Source organism: Sus scrofa, chromosome 1, assembly GCF_000003025.6.
Source record: "Sus scrofa isolate TJ Tabasco breed Duroc chromosome 1, Sscrofa11.1, whole genome shotgun sequence".
Classification (NCBI taxonomy): Eukaryota; Metazoa; Chordata; class Mammalia; order Artiodactyla; family Suidae; genus Sus; species Sus scrofa.
This window is the reverse complement of record NC_010443.5, coordinates 14,364,126-14,387,460: the sequence shown is the minus strand read 5'-3', so window position 1 is coordinate 14,387,460 and position 23,335 is coordinate 14,364,126. Positions and strand designations below refer to the sequence as shown.

The window sequence follows — 23,335 nt, the reverse complement described above, 5'->3', positions numbered from 1 at the left end:
ATAGCTTGGTTGTTTCCAGTGTATGAGAAGTATGAATAAAGCTGCTATGAATATTTGTATGCAGGCTTTTTTTTGTGGAAATAAGTTTTTAAGTCAGTTGGGTAAATATCTAGGAGCATAATTTCTGGATCATGTGGTAAGACTGTGTTTAGCTTTTTGAAAAATTTATTGTTGACTTACAATGGTGTGTTAGTTTCAGGTGTACAGTTTCAGTTTCTTTTCCCATATAGGCTATAACAGAGTACTGAGTAGATTTCCCTGTGCTATACATTAGGTCCTTGTTACTTATTGATTTTGTATATGGTAGTTTATATATACCAATTCCAACCTCCCAGTTTACTTCCTTCCCATTATTTCCCCTTTGGGAACCAGAAATTTGGTTTCAAAATCTTTGAGTCTGTTTCTGTTTTGTGAATAAGTTCTTTTGTATCGTTTTTTAAATTAAATTTCATATATAAGTGATATCATATGGTATTTGTCTTTCTCTTTTTGACTTACTTCGCTTAGTATTATAATCTCTAGTTGCATCCATGTTGCTGCAAATGGCATTATTTCATTTTTTATGGCTGAGTAGTATTCCATTATATATATGTACCATATCTTCTTAATCCATTCATCTGTCAATGGACATTTAGATTTTTTTCATGTCTTGGCTATTGTGAGTAGCACTGCTATGAACACAGGGGTGCATGTATCTTTTTGAATTACGGTTTTTCCATTGTTGTCTCACCAGCTTACATTCCCACCAATGTAGGATGGTTCCCTTTTCTCCACACTCTCCAGCATTTATTATTTGTAGACTTATCAATTATGGTCGTTCTGACTGGTGTGAGTTGGTACCTCATTGCAGTTTTGATTTGCATTTCTCTAATAGTTAGTGATATTGAACATCTTTTCATGTGCCTACTGGCTAACTGTATGTCTTCTTTGGAGAAATGTGGGTTTTGTGCCCACTTTTTGATTGGGTTGTTTTGTTGTTGTTATTGTTGAATTGTATGAGTTGTTTGTATATTTTGGAGACTAAGTCCTTGTCAATTACATTATTTGCAAATATTTTCACCATTCTGTAGGTTGCCTTTTTGATTTTTTTATGGTTTCCTTTGCTGTGCAAAAGCTTGTAAGTTTGATTAGGTCCCATTTGTTTATTTTTGTTTTCATTCCTGTTGCCTTGGGATTAAGATATCACAAGAATGTTTTTCTTACCTAAGAAAATAGTGGTACAATTTATGTTAAAGGATGTTTTGCCTATGTTCTCTTCCAGGAGTTTTATGGTGTATCCTGTCTTATGTTTAATCTTTAAGCCATTTTGAGTTTATTTTTGTGCATGATGTGAGGGTGTGTTCTAATTTCATTGATTTACATGCAACTGTCCAGTTTTGCCAGCATTGCTTGCTAAAGAGACTGTCTTTTTCCCATTTTATATTCTTGCCTCCATTGTTGAAAATTAATTGACCATAGGTGTGTGGGTTTATTTCTGGGATATATTCTGTTCCATTGATCAGTATGTCTTTTTGTACCAATACCACACTGTTTTATTTAGTATAGCTTTGTGGTATTGTCTGAAGTCTGGGAGAGGTATGTCTCCTGCTTGGTTTTTGTTCCTCAGGATTGCTTTGGCAATTATGGGTCTTTTATGGTTCCCTATAAATTTTTGCATTATTTGTTCTAGTTCTGTGAAAAATGTTATGGGTAATTTAGTAAGGATTGCATCAAATCTATAGATTGCTTTGGGTATTATGGCTATTTTAACAATATTAATTCTTCTGATCCAAGAGCATAGATATCTTTCCATTTCTTTGAATGCTCTTTATTTTATTAATGTTTATAGTTCTCAGTGTATAAATCTTTTGCCTCCTTAATGAGGTTTATTCCTAGGTATTTTTATTTTTTGGTGCAAATTTAAAAGAATTTTTTTATATTCACTTTCTGATATTTCATTGTTAGTGCACAGAAATGCAAATGATTTCTGAATGTTAATCTTGTATCCTGCTACTTTGCTAAATTCGTTCATTAGATTGAGTAGTTTTTGTGTGGAGTCCCTAGAGTTTTCTATATATAGTATCATCAATTGCATGTAGTGACAGTTTTACCTCCTACCTTCTGATTTAGATACCTTTTATTTCTTTTTCTTGTCTGATTGCTGTGACTAGGACTTGCAATACTCTATTGAATAAAAGTGGCAAGAGTGGGCATCCTTGTCTTAATCTAGATTTCAGTGGGAAGGCTTTCAGCTTTTCTTCATTGAGTATTATATTGGCTTTGGGTTTGTCACAAGTGGCTTTTATTATGTTGAGATATGTTTATACCTATTCTGGTAAGAGTTTTTTTTATCATAAGTGTATGTTGCATTTTGTCAGATACTTTTTCTTCATCTATTGAGATAATCATGTTGTTTTTGACTTTTTTTGTTAATGTGGTATATTACATTAATTGATTTGTGTGTGTTGAACCATTCTTGCCAACTTGGGATGAATCCCACTTGGTTCTGGTGTATGACTTTTATAATATGTTGTTGGATTTGATTTGCTAAAATTTTTTTGAGAATTTTTGCATTTATGTTCATCAAAAAATTGGCCTATAATTTTCTTTTTTTAATGGTGTCTTTGTCTTTTTTTGGTATTAGGGTGATGTTAGCTTCATAGGATGTCTTTGGAGTGTTCCCTCCTCTTCAGTCTTTTGGAAGAGTTTGAGAAATTCTTTGTATGTTTGGTAGAATTCATCTGTGAAGCTGTTTGGTTCTGAATTTTTGTTTTAGGTTTTCTTTTTTTTTAATTACATATTCTGTTTCATTTCTAGTGATACCTTTCATTTCCTTTTCTTGTTTTTATTAAACTTGCTAGGATTTCCAGTGTGATGTTAAATAGGAGGTGTGAGAGAGGTCATTTTGCCTTTTCCTGGTTTTAGGGGGAAAATATCCAGTTTTTCATCATTAGAGATGATGTTAGCTGTAGAGTTTCTTTTTTTCTTTTTTTTAAGAAGTATTTTAATAAACTGAGAAAGACATTACCTATTCGTACTTTTGCTTAGGTTTTTTTTTTTTTCTATCATAAATGGGTTTTTGATTTTGTCAGATGTTTTTTATGTGTCAGTTGATATAATCATGTGACTTTTCCTGTTTTCTCCATTGCTCTGGTGGATTATATTGATTTATTTTTAAATATTGAACTTGCCTTATATACCTGGAATAAACCACATTTGGCCATAGTGTATAATTCAGTGTTTTACATTGCTGGATTTGACTTGCTGACTTTTGTTGAGGATTTTCTCCCAATGCTCAGGACAAACATTCATCCATAGTTTTCCTTTCTTTTAATGTCTTCATCCGATTTTGGTATTAGGTAATGCTGGATGCACAGAATGAGTTAGGAAGTACTTACTCTGCTTTTTTTTTCTGAAAGGGACCATGAAAATTAGATTTTTTTTCCTTAAATATTTTTTCATAAATAACTTATGAAACCACATGAGCCTGGTGATTTCTTTTTGGAAGGTTATTAATTATTGATTTAATTTATTTTAGAGGTATAAAGGTATTCTGGTTGTTTGTTTCTCCTTGTGTAAGTTTTGGTAATTTCTATTTTGTAAGGAATTGATTTATTTGAATTAAATTATCAGACTTGTGGGCATAGAATTGTTGGCGTTATTCCTTTATTATATTTATAATGTCAGTGGACCAGTGATGGTGAATCCTCTTTTGTTTATGATATCAGTAATTTATGTCTCCTCTTCTTAATTATCCTAGCTAGAAATTTATCAATTTTATTGATCTTTTCAAAAAACTGGTTTTGGTTTCATTGATTTTCCTTATTGGATTCCTAGTTTCAATTTTGTTAAGTTTTCCTTTAAGTTTTTATTGTTTCTCTTCTGCTTTTATTCTCTTTAGAGGGCTTAACTTGAGCACCTTTATCTAGTTTCATAAGATGGAAACTTAGGTTTTATTGATATTTTTTCTTTTTTATCTAATACATGCACTTAATGCCATAAGTTTTCCTCAAAGCACTGCTTTTTCTACATCCCATAAGTTTTGTTTTCATTTTCATTCAGTTAAAAATATTTAAAAATTTTTTTATTGTGATTTATTCTTTTACTCATATATGGTCTGAAAGTGTATTGTTTAATTTCCAAATATTTGGGAATTTCCAGGTATCTTTCTGTTATTGACTTCTGGTTTATTTCCATTTTTGTCTGAAAGCATACTCTGTGTTATTTCTATTTTTTTGTTAAGGGTCTCTTTATGACCCAGAGTATGGCCTGTCTTGGTAAATAATGTATATTGGTCTGTTATTTGATTGAGTTTTCTATAAATATCAATTAAATCAAGTTGATTGTATTATTGAGGTCAATTCTATCCATACTGATTTTTCTGCTTAAATAATCCATTATTGACAGGAAGAAAATGATGTTTCAAACTATAATAGTAAATTTGTCTCTTTTTTTGCTTTTCAATTCAAACCATATTTCCTCCCAACAGAAATATCTTTAAAACATGATACAATATATGAAACAACTGTCTTTAAACCTTAGATAGGCAGCATGAGGCAGTGTTTCTTGAGAAAGGGAAAATAAATTAGATGAGCCCTACAACTGCTTCAGCTTCCTTCCTGGCAAAAATTCCAGGCCATAGCCAGGGAGGGAGAACTCAGGTATAATTAAACACAAAAATTAGTCCATGATGGTTATCCAGTGTGTGGCACAGGAAAAAAAATGTACAAGAATGAAGGAGGTAGAGCTGCTAGACTGGGGTGGGGAACAAGGATGGCTGTGGATGACATGAGATTTTACTTGGGATTTGGTGACCAGTACAACCAGTACAACCTCGGTAGAAATTCCATAAGGTGGTGAAAGTACAAAAATGGCACAGGCCACACCTATTTCATTAAAAAAAAAAGGTTTCCTGTGGGTATTTGTAAAGATAGATTTTAAAAGTCTTTCAGTATATACAAAATGGAATACTACTCAGCCATAAAAAAGAATGAAATAATACCATTTGCAGCAACATGGATGGAATTAGAGACTCTCATACTGAGTGAAGTATGTCGGAAAGAGAAAGATAAATACCATATGATATCACTTATATCAGGAATCTAATATATGGCACAAATGAACCTTTCCACAGAAAAGAAAATCATGGACTTGGAGAATAGACTTGTGGTTGCCAAGGGGGAGGGGGAGGGAGTGGGATGGATTGAGAGCTTGGGGTTAATAGATGCAAACTATTGCTTTTGGAATGGATTAGCAATGAGATCCTGCTGTGTAGCCCTGGGAACTACATCTAATCACTTATGATGGAGCATGATAATGTGAGAAAAAAGAATGTGTACATGTATGTATATCTGAGTCACCATGCTGTACAGTAGAAAAAAATGTTATTGGGGAAATAACAATTAAAAAATAATAATAAAATAAAATAATTTAAAAAGAAAAAAAAAGAAAAGTCTTTTGGAATTCTTTGTGGAAGTTCATGAGTCAATATAGTGTTTGGTTTAACTCAGTAGCTTAGTGGCTTTTTACATTTAAAATACAACCAGTTAACCCTTTCAAAAATAAATTATTTCCCTAATCCAATACAGAAGACATGTATGTAAAAACAACTGCTTTAAATAAATGACAATGGGGCAACCAGAAGCCCCAGTGCACCATCTCTGATACCCACTAAGATTTGCCAAGAGTCTTCAGAGCACAGTTAAACAACTCCTGCTGTAGACTAAGGAAGTCTTTGAGAGCTTTACACAGACAGTAACAGGATAAAATAGATGTATAATGGAGATTAATTAATTTGCCAGTTAATCTGATGGGAAGGGAGATTGAAGGTAGGCAAGGAGACAAATTAGAAGCTGCTGCATCTATCTGGGTAAAAAGGGATAAGGGTGTGAATGAAAATGGTGTTTGTGAAGGTATAGAAGGTATAGAAAGGGAGTGAAAGGGGAGATATGAAGAAATACAGGTTGGGGGGATTTGTTGGATGTGAGAGGAGGGAGAGAAAGAGCATTAAGGAGCTTTAATGAGCTAGATAATCCATAGCCTCTAGGTTTATCATTGATGATACACAAATGATACACTTAGAGGCTCTGATAACATTAATAATAATCTATAATTACATAATTCACCTAGATTGAAATCTCTGTCCTGCTCTTGCTATGACTTGGGGATGATAGTTGTTCTAAACTTCTCTCTTCTGTTAAATTGGGGACTGTAACAGTTCCTACCTTACAAGATTTCTTTTAGTATTTGAAGGGAAAGCATTAGAATTTGATGCAAGGAAGTTTCTCTAGTGCATGTTTCATTAGTTCTCATCTTTATTTAATTCTTAACTAATCAGCACTTCTGTTTTCTTCAACGTGTTGAATTAAAAAGCTTTTAGCATATTTCTCTATCTGGCTTTTTAATACCTCATGAATAACATGGAATTATTGAGAAACAAAAGAAAGGTGATTATGCAAATGTTTGAAATATTTAATAATACATTAAAGTAGTCTTAGGAAACTGGAGAAATTACTGAAGTTATGGTAGTTTTTTGTAGAGGCGAAGAGTACTAAGAAGTAAAAAGATCGTTTCAGAAAAAGGAAGTTTTAAAAGCAGAATGCATTAGAAGCAAATAATCCAGTGAATTCTATTAATTAATGAATATTCAGATAGTGTATTCATATTCATTTTTTTCCTGAGATGCTGATGGCCAAGCCAAAGAATGAGAAAAATGATTAAATAAACTCTGAAGTATTAGAACTGCCTCTCAGAACTCCTTGTTTGACACATTAGGGTAGATCTTTTTTATTTTTTGCCAGGACATCATTGTTAAGCAGCTGACAGGGCTTCAGCCCCTTTTCCCTGGCCAGGTCTCAGCCCCTGTACCGCCTTCCTGCATACCTCTCCCAAAGCAGGTGGCCTTAGAGATTCCTTAAGGATGTTAGTGAGTGCTCTGGGCATCCCCTCGCTCCCTTTCATTCTCATTCCAGTGATCTCTGCTTCTTGGTTTAATAAATTCCCTTAAATCATCACTTCCTCATGAATGATTAGAATCACTCAGATTCATGCTGAGTACCACTCCGTGGAGGTTCTGTACTCAGGCTGGAAATCCTTACAACAGTGCTAAGGGATATTAGAGAAGGCTTAACCAAAGGCAATAAAATTCAAACCCGTGGCATTTCACAACTTGTGGTAGCCTTGCTGCATGAGAGAGGGTTTGTGTTTTAAGCCTGAGGATGTTCCTTGAATTATGTCAGCTTAAAATTTTAAGAAAGGAATGTAAAGAAATTTGCTGGGATGCAACTCCTGTCTAATCAGTGAAGTTAGCTGAGAGCGAATAATGTTTGTACACAAGCATATCCATTCCATGGTATCTGTATTGTGATGCCGAATATTTTGCTCAATCATTCTGGAAAATGACATTTTAGGATACCGAAGGGTAGTACATCTTGTTTATATGGCATTACAAGCCCAAGTGCTATTTGTTAACAGATAAACATTTTGACTGTCAAGAGGCTGCCTATTTAATATTTGCGTGATCAAAGCTAATTTTTTTCTGCTCTGCTTTGCGAATTTTTGTTAAAAATGCCAAAGCCGTTAAGATAATTTAGACAAAGGAAAGTGAGCTGAAGTAAAATACTTATCAATCTGTTTTATCTGGGACAATTCTTAGGAGGGAGCTTTTAATTTTATCTTTAGATTTTAGTTATGCATGCCACTCCTATGCCCTATCACTGTATGTAATTATGAACTGGCTGCATGTTCTGTAGTGACACAGGCTGTAATTATTGGTTCTGATTTGCCATTCTCATTTAACCTAAGTTAAACTAGAAGTAGAAGTTGGGCCACTTTTCACCTGTTCCACTCAATTCAAGCTTGACTGTTTTTGAACTGGTATAAAATATTTGTGCAATATTATCACAGGTAATGAGACTAGTATGTCACTGGTAATGTGACAGTTACTTCCAAGTAGAAAAGCTTGCTTTCTTCATTGGGTTGTGCTGTGGGATCCTCTGACAAGTAGTTGGCCCCGTAACGTGTATAACTCTCTATTTTTGCTCTATGTGTACATTTTTTAGGGAGTCTGACTTTTGAAAAATACAGTGCATTTAGGAGTAAATTTGAAAAAAATATTTGTTAACCTAATTGAATCCACCTTACCCTGTTTGACTGATGATTTTATAAATATTCCCTTCTCTCCTTCTTCTCTCCAGTGTGTTTGATTGTTCTCCATTCCACTGTGGCCACTTTGTCTTGTGTTCAACAACCTGACTCAAATACTTGAGAATCAAAGTGGGTATGGTGCTGCAACTCCATGCTTTAAGTAGTTCTATACCTAAACCACTTGAGTAGTCTACATCTAAATGTCTCCAGGAAAGGAAATTTCTTGAGTTGCCTCAAACATAACTTTGTCTCTTAGAGAAGGCTTCTTTTTTTAAATTTAATTTTGTTAGAGTTGATTGACAATGTTGCATTGGTTTCAGATGTCTAGCAAAGTGAACCAGTCATATATATATATATATATATATATATATATATATATATATATATCCATTCTTTTTCCCATATAGGTTTATACAAACTATTGTGTAGATTTTCCTGTGCTATACAGTATGTTCTTGTTAATCATCTATTTTATAGCGTAGTGTGTATATGTATTCCCACCCTTCCAATTCTTCCTTTAGAGAAGGCTTGTCTTCTCTTAACATCACTGCCTCCCTTCCACTGTGGCTTGAGCAGTTCATTTATTCATTTAACAGATACAAAATAACTTTTGATTAAGGTCTTTCTTCCTCCAAGCTGAAAACTTGATAAAGGGTAAGACTGTCTTTGTTTACCATTGCATCATCTGTGGATATACATTGTAAGTGTTTAACAAATTTTTACAAAATGAGCAAATACTTGCAAAAGCAAGGTTTGATAACTGTCACTACTAGAACCTGACTGAATTGAGTTTAAAATTCTTCTAGAAATCAGATTGGCTGCTGGGACCTTTAAAATTGGTTACTAATACTATGCTTTGTTTTGTTTTGTTAGTCTTCTATCTACTCTTTATCTTTAAATTTTTTTGTGTGTGTCTTTTTGCCTTTTCTAGGGCCACTCCCACGGCATGTGGAGATTCCCAGGCTAGGGGTCTAATCGGAGCCGTAGCCACCGGCCTATGCCAGGGCCACAGCAGCGTGGGATCTGAGCTGCATCTGCAACCTAAACCACAGCTCACAGCACCGCCAGATCCTTAACCCACTGAGCAAGGCCAGGGGTCGAACCTGCAACCACATGGTTCCTAGTCGGATTTGTTAACCACTGCGCCACGATGGGAACTCCTGAAATTTTTTAAAATGAAGATATTTTACATTATAATAGAAGATATCAACTTCATTTTTAAAAGGTAAAATGCATGTGTGTAGTTGTAACTTGATTACTCAGGTAACTAGATTTCATCTTAGGGAAAACAATATCGCTTTTCACCATTTCTTCTTCTTCTTTTTTTTTTTTTTCCCACTGTACAGCAAGGGGGTCAGGTTATCCTTACATGTATACATTGCAATTACAGTTTTTCCCCCACTCTTTCTTCTGTTGCAACATGAGTATCTAGACATAGTTCTCAATGCTATTCAGCAGGATCTCCTTGTAAATCTATTCTAGGTTGTGTCTGATAAGCCCAAGCTCCCGATCCCTCCCACTCCCTCCCCCTCCCATCAGGCAACCACAAGTCTCTTCTCCAAGTCCATGTTTTTCTTTTCTGAGGAGATGTTCATTTGTGCTGGATATTAGATTCCAGTTATAAGTGATATCATATGGTATTTGTCTTTGTCTTTCTGGCTCATTTCACTCAGTATGAGATTCTCTAGTTCCATCCATGTTGCTGCAAATGGCATTATGTCATCCTTTTTTATGGCTGAGTAGTATTCCATTGTGTATATATACACCATTTCTTCTTTATTTGAGCCACTTGCCCTTACCTTTTTGTACAGATCCTATATTAAAAGATTTTGTTGGAATGCTGCAGCTTTCCAATAAGATTTATTCCCATTTTCTATCTCTTTCTAGAATGGTAGAGAGGGAGGCAAAGAGAGCTGAGTAATACACCGATTAGTATTGAAGAACGATGCATTTTTTTTACTTTTAGTTCCCACCTAAAGTGGGTAAATAACAATCAGAGTCCTCTCAAAATTCTGACCTAAGAATTCCTTAAGAAATGTGAACCTAAGGAATTCTTTGCTTATGATGGTCTTTTCCTATTTTTCATTCCAAGGCCACCAGTCTTACATTTTCAGTGGAGGATCGTAGAGTCATACAGTCTTGGGATGGAAAGTATATGGAAGGTCCCTGTGTGAAAATACGTCCTGGGTAATTGAATGCCTTTGGTAACAGCCCCATACAGCCTTCATCTAGCCTATTCTTGGAAACTTCCAGTGATCTAAGCCTTCCTTTCCCGTGGCAGCAGATTCCATCTCTGCGGTCAGCTTTGACTACTACAAGCTAATTCCCTGTCGTGAGCTCTGCCAACTCACAGTCTCCACGTATGTCTTCTGTCTTGCCATTTGGGCTCATAAAGAGCGAGCTGAATCCATCTCTCTTGGCTGTTTTGCAGTGCTATAACAGAAATACTGTCGACTTCATGGCTTAAACAGCAAACGTTCATTTCTCACAGTTCTGGTTGGGAAGTCCAAGCTTGCCTGGTGTCTGGTGAGCACCTGCTTCCTGGCTTATAGATAGCTGTCTTCTCGTCCTTTCTGGGGGGGCGGAGAGCAAGCTGGCTCTCTGGCCTCAACTTATCAGAAGGACACCGATCCCATTCATGATGCCTCTACCCTTAGGACCTAATGACCTCCCAAGGCCCCGCCTCCCACTACCATACATTGGGGATTAGATTTCAACATATGCACTTATCTTGCACAGTACAGCCGTGCGGAGGTAACACTCTTTTCCTTGAAGCCTTTTTCTCTCTAGGCTAATCCTCAGTTCCTCAGTGGTTCTCTGTGTGACCTGGTTTTGCATCTCCTCACCATCCTTGTTTCTCTAATCCAAATGGATTTGTTGTGCTTGTATGTGCATCATCCAGCAGTGAGTGTGATACTGCAGGTGTGCTCTGATGGGCTGAGGGTAGCACCTTCCTCAGCTCAGGTCTTAGCATCTCATTAGTACATTTAGCAAGGAAATAGTCAAAATGCCTTAGGACGGTCGTCAGATAAGACTGTTCTCATTTGACCAGTTTTACTTGTAGCTGTCCTTAAATGTGTCCACTTTGTTGGATACAATTTTAAAGTCTTCCTTTCAGAGCTAGGATCTTGAATCTTACTTAACAGAGAATGATCTCAGACAAGTTCATTAAACTTTCAAAACAGCGGTTTTCCTGTATTTACCTTACAGGATTATTGTGAAAACTAAATTAGTTGTAAAATGGTTACGTGTAAAGTGTATATAAGGTGCTTAAAACACATGGCACATGCTCAGGGCCCGTCAGTGCTAATAATCTTTACAATTATTACTTATCCCAAGAGCTCTGGGAAAGGCTTCGTTTAATACTGAACAAATAGGAATAGGATCTGCGGCTTCATTAAATTTTTAATATCTTCTAACATATCTAATCTAGACCTAAAAGAATAAAAGTTACACATAAAAAATTCACTATTGATGAGAGTTCCTTGTGCGGCAGTGGGTTAAGGCTTCGGCATTGTCACTGCTGTGGCGCCAGCTGAATCTCCAGCCCTGGGATTTCCACATGATATGGGCTCAGCCAAAGGGAAAAAAAAAAAAAATTCACCACAGAACATTTGTTCAAATCCCTTAACAAATTAGAACAAAACAGAACAAAATTCTGACATTAGTTTTTCATTTGTTTCAGAGTGAGAGAACAAGTGATGTTATAAAGAGTGTTTACTTCTATCTTTAATATTAAAAATAATTGTATTAACTTTTTACTAAACTGACTATTTCTTTTATGTATAATCGAAGAACTCTTGCTGTCTGATGTATTTTGGAGAGATTAGAGTTTTTGAAAATATGGAAGCTTGTGTTAATTTTTGCCCTTTAAAATGCATGTTTCGGTTGATAGATTTTAACTTCACAGCCTGGCCTTTTCCAGGTTAAGATGTTGAGCCAAACTTCCAAGAATGTCTGCCAAAGAGATTGGAGCCTCCAGTCCCCCATAATCTAGTTAGTGAGAACCACAGCTGGGTAAATCTTTGGGGGAAAACTATTTTCAACTATTTGAAAACTTTTATATTAGGAAAATGGAAATACATTTGTAAAAACCTTACAACCAAGGAAACAAGTTGAGGGTCTTGGCTCAGTCGCTTAGGTGATGAAGTACCGCTTAGTAGCAATGAAAGCCTGACTGAACGCTGGTGGGGTCCAAAGGCTGTCAGATGTGTTTTGGATAAGTCATTCCCCCTTAGTGTCTTGCCATCAAGAAGTCAACAGGACGATAAGGATGTTTATTAAGTGCTTTTCTCGAATGCCTTTTAAATTTGCTATTAAAAGAATATTCAAGAGTTCCCATTGGGGCTCAGTGGGTTAAGAGTCTGACATAGTGTCTGTGAGGATGCAGGCTGGATCCCTGGCCTTGTTCAGTGGGTTAAGGATCGAGCATTGCTGAAAGCTTCAGCATAGGCTGCAGATGCGGCTCAGATCCAGTGTTGGGGTGGCTGTGGCATAAGACTGCAGCTGCAGCTCCAATTCGCCCCTAAACCAGGAACTTCCATATGCCACAGGTGAGGTCCTTAAAATAATAGTAATAACAATAGTAATAATATTCATAGCAGAAGCAATCTTTTATGCTGTCATATTTCAAGAATGGCTAAATACTGTAATGTTGAACTTTTTAATAACATCTGTCACACACACACCCCAGTGGTTTGTTAGAACCAGCTTTTACTGGCTCACAAAAGCCTACTGTTAAATTTTCAGGAGTTTGTATGCTGCTTGATATCAGACAAGTAGCTTGAAATTTGCCATGGTGGGAGTAGTTACACCATGGAAATTGGCAAATGCTACCAATGGAAGTTTTTTTTCCCCCCTCTTGGACAGCTGGTTGTTAAACACCAGCACAACTATGTCCCCAACTATGTCCTTAAATAAAATAAAGGGCTGTGAGCATCGAAGATAGTTGTAGTATGAAAGTTAATATGAGAAAAAGTATAAACTGGCTTTTTTTTTTTTTTTTTTTTTTTTGGTCTGTATTCTCAGGGATACGGAAAGACCGGAGAGGAGGGAGAATGTTGAAGCACAAGCGCCAGAGAGATGATGGAGAGGGCAGGAATGAAGCGGTGCCCCCTGGAGACATGAGATCTGCCAACCTTTGGCCAAGCCCTCTCTTGATTAAACACACTAAGAAGAACAGCCCGGTCTTGTCCCTGACAGCCGACCAGATGATCAGTGCCTTGTTGGAGGCTGAGCCCCCCATAATCTATTCCGAGTATGATCCTACCAGACCCCTCAGTGAGGCTTCAATGATGGGCTTGCTGACCAACCTCGCAGACAGGGAGCTGGTACACATGATCAACTGGGCAAAGAGGGTGCCAGGTAAGAACATGAAGCTCAACTTTTATTTTTAAGGGCCATTAGCTATTCATGAACTGGTCGTGATAGTGTGGGGACAATGGCTTGTGATCTAATCAGTTTCAAGGTTACATCAGGATTTGTTAATTTTCAGTGTCAGTACACTGTAATTCTCCTGAAAATTAGGGAATAATGTTTTACAATCAAAATCTAGAGTATTAAAGGCTTTAATCTGACATTATTTTTAACTCATCCTATTCACTAAAAAATCTGGGGTGGACACTCCGTTATAAATGCATTTCATATTGTGTGTTCCCAGTGTCAGAAGTTTTTAACACCAAATGATCTATGCCCTATAAAATTTTAATATTGAGGACTTTCATTCAAAACACCTAAATTATTAATAATCAATTTTACCTTAAAATATTTTCTTTTAAGATGTTTATGGACTAACGAGATAATAATAGGGTTTTTTTTTTTTTTAAACCGAATGCCAATTATTCATTCAACCATCTCTTCTCAATATTTTAGGAGAAAGATAATACAACAGAAAATAAATTAGGTTCTCAGCCCTGAGAGGAGCTTTTAGAAAGATAGCAGTGGCTGAAGTGATACTTGGTCCTTCAGTTGATACTCTCAGTACTGATGTTCCTGTAAACCTTGACTGTTGCTCTTGTTGTTCAGGGAGAAGAACTCTAGTTATTATGGAAACAAGACTAGAAAATGACCTCCTCCATGCCCCATCATATCCATTCAGGAGCTAAGGTAGATGAACCAAGGCAAGAGGAAGTTAAATCTTTTTTTTTTTTTTTATGGGCTTATAGATCAAATAAGTAATGAATTTAGACAGCAATTGTCTTGTTTGCTTTCTTTGAATAGATTAATTATTACCTATGAAGCATGGGATGTTCTTTATCAAACTAAATAAATGTAGAGTTTTGTACTTGCATTTTAGAGTTCACCAACTCTATTAATAGCCCAAGCGAACATATATCTGGCCTTATGTACTATTTCATGTATTTGCATATATTAACATATAAACTTGTAGTCCTTTGAATAAGGAACCAGTAACGTGATCCAAACCTGATATAGGGCATTTATTTAGGTGGCAGAGGTTGGGTTACATGGAAACATGGGAATTAATAAGCATACTTAGATTTTCAGGGTCAGTCCAACTGGCAAATAAAAACTCCCAGCCATCTTTGGAATTAAGTTTATTGAGAACTTACCTACCTTAGCATCCTCATGTGGAGCAGATCTATGACAACTAAATATTAGAATTTAATTATAATATGGTCGTAGGTTTTATCTTTAGATTTGTTACTGCCTTTGTTTTTTAAAACAATACTTTGGGAGAAGAGAAAAAAAAAACAGCAAAAAAAATGGTCATATCCCTGAAAGCCAATTCTTAGTTGCTGTTAATGTTTATTGTGCTATTAGCATGTATTTTCCCTAATGAAGTTTTGGTAATATTAGTTCTGGAGTACTGCTGAACTCAAGTGTGTATTTTTCATACTTAGCAGATTTCCATGATGACATTTTTATAGTTCTAAAAATTTGAAAGGCATTTGAAATGATAGGAAGTAAGTTCAAATACTTTACCAGTGGGTGAAGAATTCATGGCAGTGATCCTCTAAATTTAGGAGTAAAATAGAGACAGAACCCAAAGGAGGGAAACTATTATGTCCATGCTTAACCAGCCCACTGTTAATCCAGAACTAAATGAATTTATGATAATGAGATGTGAAGCAAAACTATTCTATAACTTGATTATATTAGTTTAAAAGACCTAAATGATTCCAAAATCCTTGAACCAAAATGTATCTTATTACTTGATGGTTTTTAAAAAAAAAGAATTATAAAGGCAAAAAAGAAATTATGTATATATGCTATTGGAGTGTAGTTGTTATAAATTAAAAACCTACTTATCTGACAAGCAGAATAAAAATAATCATTGATTTAAAAAAGATGAAAAATGAGGGAAAAAAGTCTTCTAGAAATATCTTTGAAGATGATTGTCAAGCTTTTCAGAGTTTTTGACAAAGTCACACATTTTGAAAAGCTTTTGTATATCCAAATACCATCTGTCATTTTAAAAAATAGTTCACATTGAAAATCTAATATAGGCACTATTACATTTATATGGTTATAGTTTGAGAATAATAGTAATAATGGTAATTTAATAGAAAGGGAATAGAAAACACCATTAGTAAAAAGGGCAGCAAGAAAGCCAGTTGTAGAAGTACCTGGAATTAGTTATATGATTAAAAAAAACTTCATGGAACATTTGGTTATCCTCAGATGACTATCAATATAACAGAAATTGTGAAATGACTTAATTTTTAAAAATTTCAGCATTAATGGAGTATAATCGACAAATAAAATTATATTTAAAGTGTAAATTATGGAGATTTGATATTCTTAGACATTGTAAAAGGATTCCCCATATCTAGTTAATTAAAAATCCATCACCTCAGATATTTACTTCTTTTTTTGGTGAGAGCATTTAAATTCTACTTTCTTAGCCAGTCAGACTTTAGTGTTATGAATTATAATCACCGTGTTTTATATTAGATCCTCAGACAGATTTTATGTTTTAGCTGAAAATTTATACTCTTTTGCCAGTCTCTCCTATTTGTCCCATCCTCCAAACCCTGGCAAATACTTTTCTGCTCTCTTTCTATGAATTCAACTTTTTTTTTTAAAAAAAGAATTACACATGTAAGTGATACCATGCAGTCTTTCTCTGTCTCTGACTGGCTTATTTCACTTAGCATAATACCCTCAAGGTCCATCCATGTTGTCACAAATGGCAGGATTTCCTTTTTTCTCATAGCTCATTAATATTCTATTTTATTTATATATATATATTTATCAGAGCTTCCTTATGAACTCATCTGTTGATGGGCACTTAGTTTGCTTCTGTATCTTGAATATTTTGGCTATTTGAATAGTGCTGCAATGAATATGGTAATACAAAAATCTCTTTGATATCCTATTTTCAATCATTTGATATATACCTGGAAATGGGATTACTGGATCATATGGTAGTTCTGTTTTTTATTTTGGGGGGAGTCTCTTTACTGTTTTCCACAGTGGCTTTACCAAATTACAATCCCAGTGACATAAATTATACAAGGATTCCCTTTTCTCCACATTCTCACTGGCATTTTTTATTTGTTGTCTTCTTGATGCTAGCCAATCTATTAGGTGTGAGGTGATATCTCATTGTGGCTTTGATTTTCATTTCCCTGATGTTTACTTGAGCATCTTTTTATGTACCTGTTAACATTGTGTGTGTCTTCTTAGGAAAAATGTCTATTCAGTCCCTCTGCTCAGTTTTTAATCTTTTTTTTTTGCTATTGAGATGTATGTGTTCTTTTATATTTTGGATGTTAACCCTTTATCAGATATATGATTTGAAAATATTTTCTCCCATTTGATAGGTTGCCTTTTTGTTTTGTTGATGGTTTCCTTGGCTATGCAAAAGCTTTTTAATTTGATGAAGTCTCTCGTTTATTTTTGTTTTTGTTGCCTTTGCTTTTGGTGTCAAGTCCAAAGAAATTATTGCCAAGATTGATGTCAAGGAGGCTTTTACCTATGTTTTCTGCTTGGGATTTTATGTTTTCCATTCTTATGTTCACATCTTTAATCCATTTCGAATGGATTATTTTGAGAGACATAGTTAGGGGACCAGTTTCATTATTTTACATGGGACTATTCAGTTTTCTCAACATTATTTTTTGAAGACAATGTCCTATTCCCATTGAGTATTATTTGTTTTCTTGTCAAATATTAGTTTGTATGTGTGGTCTCTCTGTTCTGTCTCCTTGATCTACATCTCTGTTTTTATGCCAATACCATACAGTTTTGATTAGCAATTAGCATAGCCTTGTAATATAGTTTGAAATCAGGAAGTGTGATACTGATGCTTACAGGTTTGTTTTTCTTTCTCTTGATTGCTTTGGGCATTTGGAATCTTTTGTGGCTCCATCAATTTTAGGATTGTGTTTTCTATTTCTGTAAAAAATGCCATTGCTATGTTCTCTGGTGGCCTCATGGTTAAGAATTCAGCATTGTCACTGCTGTGGCTCAGGTTCAATCACTGGCCCGAGAATTTCCACATGTTGTGGGTGTGGCCAAAACAAATGCCACTGAGATTTTGATAGGAATTGCATTAAACCTGTAGATTGTTTTGGGTAGTTTAGAATTTTCACACTATTAATTCTTCCAGTCAATGAGCATGGGATATCTTTCAATTTGTTTGTGTCTTCTTCAGTTTCTTTCATCAATGTCCCAATCTCTCAAGGTTTTCAGTGTCTTTCACTTCCTTGGTTAGATTTATTCCTAAGTATTTTATTCTTTTTGATGCAGTTGTAAATAGGATCATCTAATTAATTTCTCTTTCTGATAATTTGTTGTTAGTGTATAGAAATGCAACTGATTTTTGTATATTGTTCTTGTATCCTGCAACTTTACTGAACTTACTAGTTCTAAGAGTCTTTTTGGTGGAGTCTTTAGGATTTTCTATATATGATGTCATGTCATCTGCAAATAGAGAAATTTTACTTTTTCCTTTTCATTTTGGATGCTTTTTATTTCTTTTTCATGCCTAATTACTATGGTTAGGACCTCAGTACTATGTTGATTAGGGATGGTGAGACTGGGCACCCTTGTCTTTTTCTATTTCTTTGAGGTGTAAAATTAGGTTGTTAATTTGAGCACTTTTTTTTTCCTCAATATATAGGGAGCTCTTACCTTTTTTTCTTAACATAGGTGTAAATTTTCTTAGAATTGCTTTGTTGCATTTTTAAAGTACTGGTATGTTATGTTTAAATTTTCATTTGTGTCAAGGTATTTTTTGACTTCTCTTTTGATTTTTCTTTGATCCACTTGTTGTTCAGTAGCAGGCTGTTTAATTCCAAATATTTGTGAATTTTACAGTTTTTTCTTGTACTTTATTTCCAGTTTCATACCATTGTGATTTCAGTCCTCTTAAATTTTTTTGTCTTGTTTTGTGATCTAACATATGATCTATCCTGGAAAATGTTCTGTATGTGCTTGAGAAAAATGTGTTTCCTGCTGCTATTGAATGGAAAGTCTGTTAAGTCCATCTGGTCTAATATGTAGTTTAAGTCCAATGTTTTCTTTATGGATTTTCTGTGTGAGTGATCTATCCATTGTTGAAAGTGGGGTATTGAAGTCTCCTACTATTGTTTTATTTATTTCCATTTCTTTCTTTGGTTCTGTTAATATATATTTTACGTATTTAGGTGCTCTTATGCTGGATGCATAAATATTTACAAATGACCTCTTTATCATTATATAATGACTTTTTTGTCTCTTATTAAAGTCTTTTGCTTGAATTCTGTTTTGTCTGATGTAAGTATAGCTACTCTGTTTTCTTTGGTTTCCATTTGCATAGACTCTCTCTATTCTACACTTTCACTTTTAGTCTGTGTGTGTCCTTAAACTTGAAGTGCATATCTTGTTGGTAGCACATAGTTGAATCTTGTTTTTTTAATCCATTCAGTCACCCTAAGTCTTTTTGCTGGCAAATTTAATCCATTACATTTAAAATAATTATTGGTAAGTATTCATTTATTGCCATTTTGTTAATGCCATTTTGTTAATTTTTTTTCTGGCCATTTTATGATTCTTCTTTTTCTTCTCTTGCTCTTTTCCCTTGTGGGTTGGTGACTTTCTTTAGTGGTACATTTAGATTCTTTTCTCATTATCTTTTCTGTATCTACTGTGGGTTTTTGCTTTGTAGCTACCATAAGGCTTACATATGATACTTTATAAGTCTACTTTAAGTTGATAACAACCTCTAAAGCTCTATTTTTACTCTCCTTCCACAATTTATCTTTGATGTCACAATTTACATTTTTTTAAACTCATGTATTCATTAGTGTATTATTATGTAGCTGTAATTTTTTTACTATTTTTAATATTAGATTTATAAATTATTTGCTCATTATCATTACAAAATTAGAGTATTCTGAATTTAACTCTACTTTTACCTAATTGGTGAGATTTATACTTTCATATTTTTCCTGTTACTAATTATCATTCTTTCATTTAAGCTTGAAGAAGTACATTTAACATTTCTTTTAAAGCCAGTCTAGTGGTGATGTACTCCTTCAGCCTTTGCTTATCTGGTAAATCTTGACCTCTCCTTCAGTTCTGTAGGACAGACTTGCTGGGTAGAGTATTCTTAGTTGACTTTTTGCCTTTTCTAGGGCTGCTCCCTAGAAAAGGTTCCCAGAATAGGGGTCTAATTGGAGCTGTTCCCACTGGCCTACGCCAGAACCACAGCAACGCAGGATCCGAGCTGCATCTGTGACCTACACCACAGCTCACAGCAACACCAGATCTTTAACCCACTGGGCAAGGCCAGGGATCGAACCCTCAACCTCATCGTTCCCAGTTGGATTTGTTAACCACTGTGCCACTACAGGAACTCCTCCTTTAGCACTTTGAATGTATTATGTCAGTTCCTTTTCCCCTGTAAAGTTTCTGCTGAAAAATTGCTGATAGTCTTGTCTACTGACAGCCTTGTATGTAACAAGTTGTTTTTCTCTTGATGCTCTTAATATTATCTCCTTGTTTTTAACTTTTGGCACTTTACTTTTAATATGCCTTGGTGTTGGTCTCTTTGGTTCATCTTATTTTAAAATATCTGATCATCTTACATTTGGAGGTGCATTTCTTTCTCCAGATTAATGAAATTTTCACCCATTATTTCTTTTAACTTTCTACTCCTTTGCTTTCTCTTCTTTTCTGGGACCATCATAATATGAATGGTGGTTTTCTTGACATTGCCCTTATATATGTTCCTTATGCTGTCTTCATTCTTTTTCATGCTTTTTTTCCTTTCACTTCTCTGATTGGATGAATTCTACTATCCTCTTTTTGAGTTTGCTGGTCCTTTCATCTGCTTGATCCAGCTGATGTTGAATCCCTCTATTGAATTTTTCGATGCAGTTATTGTATTTCTTCAGGACTGTAATTTCTGTTTGATACTTTCTTATATTTCGTATGTTTTGTTGAAATTCTCACTTTGTTCATGCCTTGTTTTTCTGAGCTTAGTGAGCATCTTTGTGAACATGACTTTCAACTCTTCATTAGGTAAATAGCTTACCTCCACTATAAAGTCCCTGGAATTTTATCTTGTTCTTTTGTTTAGAACATATTCCTCTGTTTCTTCATTTTCTTTGACTCTCTGTGTTAGTTTCTGAGCATTAGATAAAACATCCAGCTCTTGCAGTCTTGACATCATGGTTGTCTCTTGGTAGTGCTCTCAGACCTTTGTGATTTTCCTAGCTACCTTCTTTGTTCTTAGAGGCTCCCACTAGTTGGAAGTATCCCAAGACCTGTCAGTATCCCACAGGGAAGGATCTCAGTGAGCATGTAGCTATAAGCTGAACTCTCAGGTAGCAGCTTTTAAAGTATACAGATAATCTCTATCAGAGGAAGACTATGTGATGGGATTTTCTGTTTGCTTCCTTTGGGCTGAGCCTTGGAAGAATAGCCCCCTAAGAATTGTTTGTCATAGGCCTGTGGGACTGGCAAGTGCAAGCTCTTCTGGCCACTAGAGCCAGGTGATCAAGAGATCTGTTCCTTAAGTGGAAGCTGCAAAAGCTAGAGTGCCAAATGTATATACAAACTCCTTCTAGGGAGGTATTGGCAATTTGGAGCCAACTAGAGGGAGAATGCAGAGATGGTGTCTAATGCTTCCACAGTCTCTCAGGAGAATACATCAGTTTCTGGATGGTGCTAAATTAGAAGCCCTACTCTCAGCAGCTCAAAAGTATGCAAATAGGCCTTTTTCAGGGAAAGACTGGGAGATGAATATATCTGTTTGCTTGTTTTGTGCTGAAACCTGAGAAGGTAGTGAGTCCTTGTGAACCCATTGAAAACACTTTGCTCTATTATTGTGGGTGTGGTGGAGGTAAGCCCCTTGGCTTTCAGAACTGTGTGTTTTGGCAGCACATCTCTGAGGTGCTAGATGTTGGATCCAAACCCTTCACTCCCTGGGGAGAAGCTGGAGCTGTGAGTTCCCTCCTACTTGTATGGCACCATACCAGGCTTTAAGTGTGGGGTTTGTGGCTTTTCCTACCCATTTCAGTGTGGTTATTTTCTCATTTACCCAAAGTGAAGGAATCACTCAGCTAGTTTTTAGATTTCTTTTAGGGTAAATTGCTCTATATGTAGCAGAGATTTGATATATCTGTGCCTGGTTATGAGTTCAGGGATCTCCTGTTTCCATCTTGGACCATAACCCCCAGTTACCTTCCTTTTGCATGATGAATTTTAATTAAAATTGTCAATTCATTGGACCATTTTAGTAGTCCTAGAAGCATTTTTTCACTAACAGAATATTTTCAGAATTTTAAAATGTCAGTGATTTTAAGTTGAATTTTCCTTTCTCTTAATGTCTAGGGCATTTTTTTTTTTTGACTTATAATATCTCTCTACTCAAATGTGAAGAGCATTATGATAAAATACATCATGTAAATGTGATAATCAAGTTCCCATCTGTAAAGTACTTATATTTGACCTGGATAAAGATCATACCACAAAATTAAGTTTTTCCCTCCACAATTTAAACACAGCAGCAGCAAGGAAAGTGATAAAACCTACCTACCCAGTTCTGACAAGGGGTACTTTTATATAACACATATTACATATCTGCTTTTTGATATCTATCAATTGAGAAAGATTTTTCTCTTTATTGTTTCTACTGAAATTTGTTAATCTTTAAGAACACTTTACATAATCTATTCATGGATAGAGAATGTAATAGATGGTTTTATTACTGTTAAATCTTAATTTATTATTATCCTATACATGGTGAAACTTGTCAATAAATGTAACATCATTATCTGAAGGTCAAAAAGGAAAAAAAAATGTATGACTGCAAAGTTGTTATATTTTTAATTTCTGCATCACACTCAATTGCATCATTGACTGGCTGAGTCTTAGTTTTAGTGTTAATCAAAGTACATTTGATTTTTTTCCCCCAGAAGCCTGAATTGAGTCATAAAACTATTACTTTACTAAAAATTATGCTTTTTCCAGAATTCTCTGTAATTTTACAAACCTCAAAGGCAATTTCCTACTTTAGGTTTGTGTTTTAGTTCTGTTTGATGAATATGTGGACAAATATCTAGCCCTGGGCCCTTCGTTACCTTTTAAAGGCTGGTAAGTCTCACTGATCCTTAGGCTTATCTGACAGCATTATGGGTATGCGGAGCCTGCACCTCTGGCAAGACTAAGAAAGGGGACATGACAGTAGAGCTTGATTTCATGGGAAACAAATTACCTTAACCACATCTTCATTCTTTCACTGGCAGAATAGGTACCTTCCTTCTTCCTCCTTCCCCTTTCCTGCTCAAGTCCTCTTTACTCAATACTAGACTAGTCTCCTCTTCCTTCTGAGCCTCTACTCCCCATCATTTTATTGTGGGTTCCTTTCTTGCTCAGTTTAGACCCCGAAGGGAAGGGAAAGGTTCACTTTTTTTCTGGCCTTGCCTCCCACCAATCCCAAGCTCATGTTTCTTAGGAGCGTTTTGTGTTATTTCTGAGGATGCATAGCTGTTCCAGGTCTCAAAGCTGTTGTTGCCCCATGTTCACCAGGGACCTAGCAATTAGCTTTCTGCACTCTAATATTCATCCTCATCATTCAAGTTAGAAGTGAATCTAGGTCATGAAATGCTTGTTGAATGAATGAATGAATGATGCCTTTTGAAACTTGTGATTCTAAGAAATCTCCGAGTCCTGTTAGAACTCAGTTTTCCCACAAAGTAGAAGTGATCTTTAAGGTTGTGGTGCTACTATTTCTTACCTCTCTTCAAAATCTACCTGC

General features: G+C 35.3%; 1 protein-coding gene across 15 annotated transcripts in view; it reads left to right on the top strand.

Annotated features, from left to right (window-relative positions):
* Positions 1–23,335, top strand: part of ESR1 (estrogen receptor 1) — a 387,875-nt gene that overhangs the window by 217,446 nt on the left and 147,094 nt on the right. For all 15 annotated transcript variants that reach the window (XM_021083057.1, XM_021083070.1, XM_021083050.1 and 12 more), the window contains 1 exon segment: positions 13,153–13,488. In XM_021083057.1, coding sequence (XP_020938716.1) covers positions 13,153–13,488 — 336 coding nt within the window.